Raw genomic sequence first — 8,849 nt, 5'->3', positions numbered from 1 at the left:
CAGGATATCAGCAACATTTTACTAGTTAGCCACTTTTTGATATCTTTCACAGAAAATGAGATAAATAGGCTCAAAGTGGACGATCCGGGTGTCGTTCTATTAGAGGTTTTACGGTATCTTTTATAGAAACTGAGATAATTGAGCTCAAAGTCCAAGTGTAGGGTGGCATTCAATTGGAGTGGTTACGGTATTTTGAGAGATGTTTTGCTTAACTTTGTGTTTGCGAGTAGGTTGTACAGGAATGAGATCATACCATATGTATTCAATATCTCGGCTTTCGGCTTGTAACTTTTGGTCGGAAGTTGCCCAAAAACGGCTTCATGGCGGGTCTTGATCAGATTTCCACGATATATGTAGAAAATCCAGTTCATAAGATCTTCATATTGACTTTCAATTTCAGCCAAGGTATCCTTTATGATCGTAGTATACTTTTCTAATCATATCCCCAATTGTAAATTTTCTCTATTTCTACAGTATACCAATCCGTTTTATCACGTAACACACAATACCAGATACTTGTGTGTAATAAGGAAGAGTGGGTGAGACAGTCTATGATGGAACAGATGGGGAGGGGCGGGGCCTGACGAACGTAATCCGGTTGACTGACATGTCCCAGTTCATCTGGTTCTGGACATGCTTTCGTTAGGCTCTCACACTTCTTTGTTTGTTTCTTCTTCCTCGTTTTCTTGTTTTTGACATTTTCACACTCTCACTTTATAGACAACTGGGTTCACACTCCCCATGGCCATTTGCTCCTCCTTTACACATTCCTAACCGCATAGTAGGCCGACCATAGGTTGGAGCGAAGATTCATTTTGTCGTTTTCTGCCTCATTTGATTGTTTCGAATAAACTAAAATTGATTTGTTTTCAGGCTCCTGCATAACTACAAGATGAAAATGATCTCTTCCCTTCTCAAAAAGTTAATGACGTCATCTTCTCCGAAACCCAACAAAACAAAAGCCACTGTGGCTCCTCTGTCCGAGTCATCAGCGATCGCCTGGAATCACAAGGCTCCAATGGACTATGATGAGAAACTGAAAAAGTATGAAAACCGTCAGAGGAAGGAGGATGAAGTCAAAGAAATCCGCAAGGATCGTCGAATTCTCCGCCGTCAGAATGGTTTGCTGGAATTCCACAACGAGGTTTTGTTCCTCCAAAATCAACGACTCGCCTCCGAAAAGCAGAACTTGAAAATGGAAAGACAAGCGATGGCAGAGAAAAAGAACGAGCTGGCCAAGAATCTTCGTAAGCAGAAAAGAATCAATGAATACTACAAGAGACGACTGGTTGAAATTCAGAAACTGGAAAAGTTTGCAATCTGATGTTCATTTTATTAATGTTTTGTTCTTTTATCCCATTTGAATATATCTGGTACTCCTGTTTTCTTTTTTCAAATAAAAATCTGTATTTTTTTAAATTTTACTTCGTTTTGGTCATTTTTTGAACCTTCCAACCAATCAGCCGATGTGCTCTATTTATTCTTCATGGTTGTTCATGTTATCGAATTACTGAATGCATAACTTTATTGATGACTAAACTACCAGTTTCTAACAGTAAAGAAAAATAAATAGGAATACATAAAAATCAAGGAGGTCTTTTCTTTTTTCTCAAATTATGCCCAAATTATTATTATCACAAAATGTAAATCAAGTCACAAAGTACCGTAATTAGTTTCACAATTAGTATCATAATTAAAACAAAATGCGTCGACTAGTAGGTGACACACGTGATGTGGAAGGCTCATCTTTGGGGACTTCAGGAATTGGATCAATGACTTTCTCAATGCGAGCAATTGGCTTCTGGCTGACAGGAGCAGTAGTTGATGAAGTCGTTGGATTATCATACAGTAACCAGTCTATATGTCGGAAAAATGGATGTGCTCTTACTTCATCGAATGACGGTCGTAGAGATGCTGTAGGCACTAGTAGTCTGAAAAAGTGTATTTTTAATATATGGAATAGGCCTAACGGAGCATACATGCTTAGCAAATCCTTTGCAACAAACGATATCTTGCATTTCTCTGGAATCGGTAACTCCATGTTTCTCAACACTCCATGAGGAGCTGCATTCGCTAGCGATCTCCCGCAAATCATCTCGAACATCAGGGCTCCAAGTGTCCACGCATCAGATTCTGATGTTGGAATCCATCCATACTGTGTGCTTTCCGGAGCAGAATAACCATCAGATATTCTTTTCCGTCGATTCGCTTCGTACCATCTTCCAATATAAGTTATCAGAAGATTTCCGTCAGTGTCAATTAGAATATCGTCTGCATTGAGATCTCCAACAAATTCCTGATATTCAGCATGAAGAACAAAGAAAAATGACACTATTTGAGCACTCCAATGAACGACAAGAGATTCGGGAAGATCCAGAAAATTCCAGACTTGTTTTCGACTACTTAACTGTTTTTGAACTGTCATCAGTGCTTTTGATAAAGCTTTTAGGAATATCTCTTTGCTGTTTGCATCGGACATTGGATTGGATTCAGAAGACATCTTGGATGTTGAGCATACACTATGATCCGGATCGTCTGATGATATTCTATTTCCACGTGGCGAATGAGATTTGGATGTGGAAAAATCAAACTTCACAGCGGCCGGACTCTCTTCTTCCACTTGAAAAATCTGACTTTCCACAGCTTCTTTGGAACTTCCAAGTAGTGTAAAATCTCCTGTTGGAGCGTCAGATCGACCAGTCGGATCTTCACCAACTGTGCAGACAACTTGATCTTCTTCTGATGGTTTTTCAGTCTAAAAATAAATAAATAATGATATTATTTTGAAAGGTAAAACTCACACTGAAACTTTCATCTCTCATCTCGACAACTCGTTCAAAATCAACTCCAACTGTGAATAAAAGTCTTCTCCTCTATAATTCCCTTCACTTTTCGTTCGTGTTATCGAAACGGAGCTGGTTTTTTCTCCATCCCTCACGTCTGCTTTCAGCTCAGCAAGCCATAGGACATGTCTACTTTCAGCTTCATTGAACATCCTCCGTAGAAACGACCAGAGCATTCCAGGTTGCACATATTCCAACAATAGTATAATATGAGTTTCTGTTTCAAAGAACTGGACCAGTTGCACCATATGTGGTATGTTCGTTGGTAGAAAAATCGAGCTATCGACACTTGGAACACCTTTCTCAATTAGCTTCATCACGTACTTCTTTTTGGATTCACCGACTGTCTCCTCAACAAGAATCACCTTCCGTTCAGCGTCCAGTTCGGGGAGCACTCCGATAAATCGATAATTTTTCATGGACTTGTTCGAGCACTGAAACGCCAGAATGTTCGGATCCTGCATTGCAGCGGTTAGGAGTCCTTCGAAATTGAATACAGATCCGTCGAGTGACAAATAGGTTCTATAGAGTTTCTCTGCTTTGACAAGATACTTTGCGGTCTTTCGACGAACTGCGTTTCTCTTGGTCATATCACTCTCGATTTGAACACCCTGCAATAGAACAAGTTGTGATAAGGAAATTATTCATGTCAATATGAGTGCACAAGAACCTAGGCACTGGAGAAGAATAGGTCGAGATGTTCTGGAGAAAATCAAGAAGAAAAAGACAAAGGAAGAATACAATCCATCATTCAAAGACAGATAGGATCCATACAAACATAAACAGAGTAGGCTTAAGAAACAAGGAAAGCAAGTGAGTCTAGATGGAAATCATTGTCGTGTTTTGATCGAGATTGATGCTAGCACAGTTATAGGAATTCAGTTTTTCGCGACTACTCGAGAGGGGATTTGAAAAAAGCTGGTTTGCAAATCACTAAAAATATTGGGAATTTGGATCAAATGAAATCGTACAAAATGGAAAGTAAAAGTTTCATGAAAACCGGCAACACTTTTTTATGGTCGCATCGACAGTGTTCTAAACATTTTATGATAAACCACAAACCTGGATAAGACTGCTTGCTGCACTCTTATAACATTGGAAAGCCAACTCATATGCGTGCTCTTCCTCGGCTCTTTGAGCGGTTGCCACTAGTTTCCCAGCGGTCACCAAGTAGTCTGCGGCTGGTTCTTCGATTTCTGAAGCATGGATCTTTTGGAATACTCAAAGCACTTTGCTATTCTACCGATATGCTGATTATGACCTCCTCTTAATCGAGGAAACAACCTCCGCATTGAACTTTTCCTTGGCACTCGTTGTTCACCAGCCACTTCAGCGGCGATTGCTACGTCTGGAAACTCGAAGTCGTCGCCAATCTGAAAAAGTGATTTTATCTTTATGTGTCAAGGAGTAAGATAGAAAAAATTCATAAATTTTATTTTGATTAGAGCTCTGGGATACATGGCGATGCTATAAATGGAACAGAAAACGCATATTGAATATGACAAGCTGAAGAAGTGAGTCACTAGTGAAACGAAAAGGGAAGCCGGAACTTAATTAGAATTTAGCGAATGGAACTGACTTGCTCGTGTGTTGGCTCCAGAGGTGAGACGTGATTTGGAGAATCGGAGTCGCTGAAAATAAAGAATGAGTTGGGGAAAGAACTGTAAATATATACCTGGAATGGCTATTGGGCTGGTCTAGAATAGACGAAGAATTGTCATAGAACACTTCGTTGCCAGTGATTTCGTAGGCAATGTACGTCTTCTCCTTTGCTTTCTGGAAGTTTTAAAGTTTTTTAAAAGATTCCTAGCAGAAGTGAAATGTATAACATGCATCTCTTTTGTTGGAAAAGAAAAGCAGAATGCGTGTAAGTGACATCATCAGTCTCTTCTCGTCCGCTCTCTGCGGACCCTGTTTCTCTCTAAATCTCCTCTGCTCACGCATTGAAATGCTTCTCCCTTACCTCAACAAATTCATGCAAAAGACGGGATTTGCGAAGAACTTCACTGTCGAACACGAAATTTAGACACGCCTCGATGCCGTGACGACGTTCTTGAATCACTGCAGGGTCGGCTGTAAATTAGAAAAAATCAGAATTAAGAGGGATAACAGATCCAATACCAGATCCAATAAGTTTTGCAGGTGGAAACACGGGAAACGTCCCTCGAAGATATAGTTGTTTGTGCAGTTTAGAGATGGCCGCATGGAGTTTTGCCATTTCTTTGAATCTCGTGCTCAGAATGAAAATTCGATGAGAAAAATCATGGGCGAGTTGGGGTGCCACCGGTGTACACTCGATTTCCACTGTGTAGACTGTGTGAGAGCCGGCAAGATGTTTTTCTTCGGTGATCGAGGTGACCGAGGAGACGCATGACCAATCAGTCTGAAAGCTATTGTATTTTATGAATACTCTAAAATAAACCATCTGAGAAACTAAATTTCCAAAATTTTTAGTTTGGCTCACCTTTAATTGATACAAAATTCTTCCAAGATCACTGGTGCAGTAACTTTCATCGGGATACAAGGAGCTCATGATTCATACTTCTCTGGAATTGTTCAGGATTACTTGAGTCAATAATTTGTGTACGAAGATAACATCTAACTATAACTTTAGATGTGTTTTGAAACCAATACGAAAAGATGGTCGAACGGAATGGATTGTTTACGATCTTTTCGTTCCTTTTCTTTCCGCGTCTCTTTTACTGCGATTTTTTTGAAGAGGAAAGGTTGATCGGTTTGGGAAAAAAGTATTAAACAAAGGTTTTTCTGTGGTCTCGAACCTTTAGGTCTGTATTCGAACTGGAATCAGACATCTCTTACAATAAATATACTTTATTAAATAGGATCATTCCGATAAATAGAAGATGAATTCCAAGGAATATTGAGGAGCACGAGACAGGAAGGGTTCAAATAAATACTTTAGACTATTTTGAATGGAAACGAACATAGGAATAAAAACCATTATAGAAGCGATAGACAAAAAGAGAAAAGACTGAAGAAAAATGTTGGCATCACAAGAAAAAACAATAAGAAATGACTTTCTGAAGACAAAAAACAACACAAATAAGAATATCGGTGGGAATAGAGGATGATTTGAGTGAAATGGGAATAGTGTACCTACTAAAAACAAAGCAAATCTACTTCTTTCCCCAGAACCATCCTGTGACCATTCCAGAAATTCCCTGTTGACCTTCTCCTTCTTTTGAGGCCGATGTATTTGGAGCAGCAGAACCTCCTTTCCCTGTTTTCTTCGGTGTTTGAGCATCACGATCTTTTTGAAGTTTCTCTAGACGATCCTCAACATCTGGCATCTGGAAATTGCAAAAGTTACTGATTGTATTGTTCAGAATCTTTGTAATAAAAAAAAACAAAACTTACTGTTAGATGGAAATTGGCCAAATCGAAGAAAATTGGCTTATTAGGCATTGGAATGAAAGCTGGTGGAAGGCTTGCCACCGGAATGGTTTTCTTGTCTCTCAACGATTCACGAACATTCCATTGACGCCACTCGTTTACTGTCTCCAAAAGTGGGCGTTCATCGATGGTCTTTGCAACTTCCGAATCAGTTTTGATATCTCCTGCAGCTGCAGCTAGTCTTGCAGCACGTGCAGAAATCTTTGCGGCGTCTACTTCCGATCTGAGCTCATTCAATGACTGTGCGGTCTCATTAGTGATGTAGAAATTAGATTTCAGTTTCTTGAGTTTGCCCTCAGCTTCTTGAATACGGGAAAGAGTCCGATCGAAAAGAGCAGCAGCTTCAGAATATTTATGAAGTGCTGAGTATGAAGAAGACATGTAGAAGCAACGGAAAGCTCTATAGTATTCAACCTTCACTTCGAAAGCCTCAATCAGATTCTTATCGTATTCAGCTCCAGGTGTCTCCGAAACTTCCTTATAGATTTCAATGACCGAATCGTAAAGTCTAAGCAAATCTTGAGGTTTATTCTTCTTTTCGCTCTTTGTGTTATCAATGATAGCCAAGTATCGTGAAGCAGTTCCGTTCATTTTCAAGATTCCAGATATGCCTTGATTGATTGAAGTACAGTTGTATCCGCGTTCTCAGAACTTTTGCGACGAATAATATCCGAAATGCGATCGATAGCGTCTCGTGTGTCAGCAGTCGCTTTTTCGAAAAGAGCCATTCGTTCCTTAGGTGTTTGGCATTGAGCCAATTCAATTTCAGTTTGTTTCCATTCCTGAATAACTTGCTTAGCCTTGTCATCATCAACAGTGCTCTTCATTCCTCCCCACTCAATGGTGACGAATTCAGCTGATGTAGCAGACGCGCGCATTTCCGAAATGAGCTTCTGAAAGCATTAATTTTAGTTTTTAGGTAGTGAAGGACGAGAACTTACATCGACAGAACTGTCTCCTCCTTCTCCCATTTGCATTCTCAACTCCATCAATTCAGTCATGGTTCCCACTGCGCCAGGTGACTCAGCGATATTGAATTCGCATAGACGAAGCTGTGGCTGAATTTCACGACAACGACCTTTGAACAAAGAAGAAAGCGTGGTGTTGTTTGTGGCCTCAGCCAGCTTTTCATAGACAGTCTTAGCAAGTTTCAGAGATTCGGAAGCTTTCTGCCAATTCCTAGACTCGAAAGCACACATTCCTCGCATCCAGGCAGCATATGCTTGAGCTTCGAGCTTAGTTGGTGCGTCGAACTGAACATTGAATTTTCTTATTGACGAAATAAAATATTTTGATCATTAAAACTAACTCGATCGCTCTCTTGAACAATTTTCTCAAGATTCGTAACATGAAGAACGGCTTTGCGCAACGAATTGATCATGGTGAAGCGTTTTCTAGATTTCTCCGGGTTGTCTTCCAAAGTAATTTTATCAATCATCGCTTCAGCATAGCGTCTTTCTGACTCGAATATACCGAAATTGAGGTACTGGACATTGTGAATTGCTTCGGCGTTCAACCACTTTTTGACAAACTTCGCAGGTCGTCTTTTTTGGCAGTTGTGAGTGTTGGTAAACTTCATAGCTTTGCGCATACGCTCCAGCTTTGCAGCACAGTATTTTCTGAAGAACGAAGTTTTTCAATTTAGAAAAAAGAAAACATACCGATAACGAGCATAATCCCCATGTCGCAAACCATGTTGCTGTTGTGCGTCTTTCACAACCTAGAATTTTTAATTTAGAAACAGAAAAAGAACATCGAAATACCTGAAGAACATGGACAGTTGGAAACACAGGAAGCTCCTCTTGTTCTGTTTTCATTTCGACATCATTTGTCATGGTTCCTGTAAAATTTTAAATTTTAAAGTCGATGTTTGTCGATATTGTGGAAAAATGCAAGGAAGAAAAGGATTTGATTTTCAGTTTTCAAAGGCGCATTGAATTGCAGGCGACAAAAATCTCGCAACGAATTTTTTTGAACGGTATACTTTGATAAATTTTATTGAATTTTTTTACTCAGGAAAGAGTTAATAAAATTAGCATTCTGATATATCATAGCTCATGGAATTCAAGAACATAAGTTATAAAAGTGGACACATCGGCAGCAACGGAAAATGCGCCAACAAAAAGTGCGTCAACGAGGCATTGGAGACCCGTTTGCTATTTATGAGTGAGAAAGACGAAATAAGGAGACCGTACAAATCCGCAAGAATCGAAATCCGCAAGAAACGACATCCGAAAAAAGCTGCAAAAAACGAAAATTAAACATTTTTCAAAAACTATACTTGGCATCTAGTTATTTTTTGCAACACAGGCCTCAGGTAGAGCTCAGAAAATTCCCGGGATGTACCCTAGGTTATCTCGGGGGAACCTATCACACGATCTCTGCTGAGCCACTAGGGAGTATGCATACTAACCTAGGAGCTCCCCTGCCTGACAACCATCCTTAGGATCTCAGCCGACTCAGAAGAGATGGAGTGATGTTCACCGGGAGACCTCCAAAACGAGGCCCATTATATAGTGAGGTCTCCCGGATGTACCGACATCTGCCGGGTTCCGCTGTCTACTATACGTTGCGTGCAATGTGGGCGGGGCT

At 40.1% G+C, this 8,849-nt stretch overlaps 3 protein-coding genes across 3 annotated transcripts; 1 reads left to right on the top strand and 2 right to left on the bottom strand.

Moving 5' to 3' along the window:
• Positions 1 to 892: 892 nt before the first annotated feature.
• On the top strand, positions 893 to 1,324 carry CBG23433 (the record flags this gene model as incomplete). Its single annotated transcript, XM_002636668.1, has 1 exon — positions 893 to 1,324. The coding sequence occupies one exon, from the start codon at positions 893 to 895 to the stop codon at positions 1,322 to 1,324; it is 432 nt and encodes a 143-aa protein (XP_002636714.1).
• A 369-nt stretch (positions 1,325 to 1,693) lies between these two features.
• On the bottom strand, positions 1,694 to 5,376 carry Cbr-rskd-1 (the record flags this gene model as incomplete). The annotated part of the gene is made up of 10 exons (XM_045237416.1): positions 1,694 to 2,739; positions 2,804 to 2,873; positions 2,939 to 3,454; positions 3,506 to 3,520; positions 3,906 to 4,039; positions 4,087 to 4,216; positions 4,419 to 4,619; positions 4,807 to 4,916; positions 4,965 to 5,226; positions 5,308 to 5,376. The coding sequence occupies 10 exons, from the start codon at positions 5,374 to 5,376 to the stop codon at positions 1,694 to 1,696; spliced, it is 2,553 nt and encodes an 850-aa protein (XP_045097748.1).
• Positions 5,377 to 5,980: 604 nt separating this feature from the next.
• CBG23435 lies at positions 5,981 to 8,092 on the bottom strand (the record flags this gene model as incomplete). Its single annotated transcript, XM_045237415.1, has 7 exons — positions 5,981 to 6,154; positions 6,222 to 6,868; positions 6,910 to 7,150; positions 7,199 to 7,510; positions 7,567 to 7,876; positions 7,919 to 7,977; positions 8,021 to 8,092. 7 exons carry the CDS (start codon positions 8,090 to 8,092, stop codon positions 5,981 to 5,983), a joined length of 1,815 nt encoding a protein of 604 aa, XP_045097747.1.
• Positions 8,093 to 8,849: the final 757 nt, after the last annotated feature.

This window comes from Caenorhabditis briggsae (assembly GCF_000004555.2).
Source record: "Caenorhabditis briggsae complete genome, chrV, whole genome shotgun sequence".
Lineage (NCBI taxonomy): Eukaryota > Metazoa > Nematoda > Chromadorea > Rhabditida > Rhabditidae > Caenorhabditis > Caenorhabditis briggsae.
The sequence above is the reverse complement of the archived record's forward strand: the minus strand, read 5'-3'. Positions and strand labels throughout refer to the sequence as shown.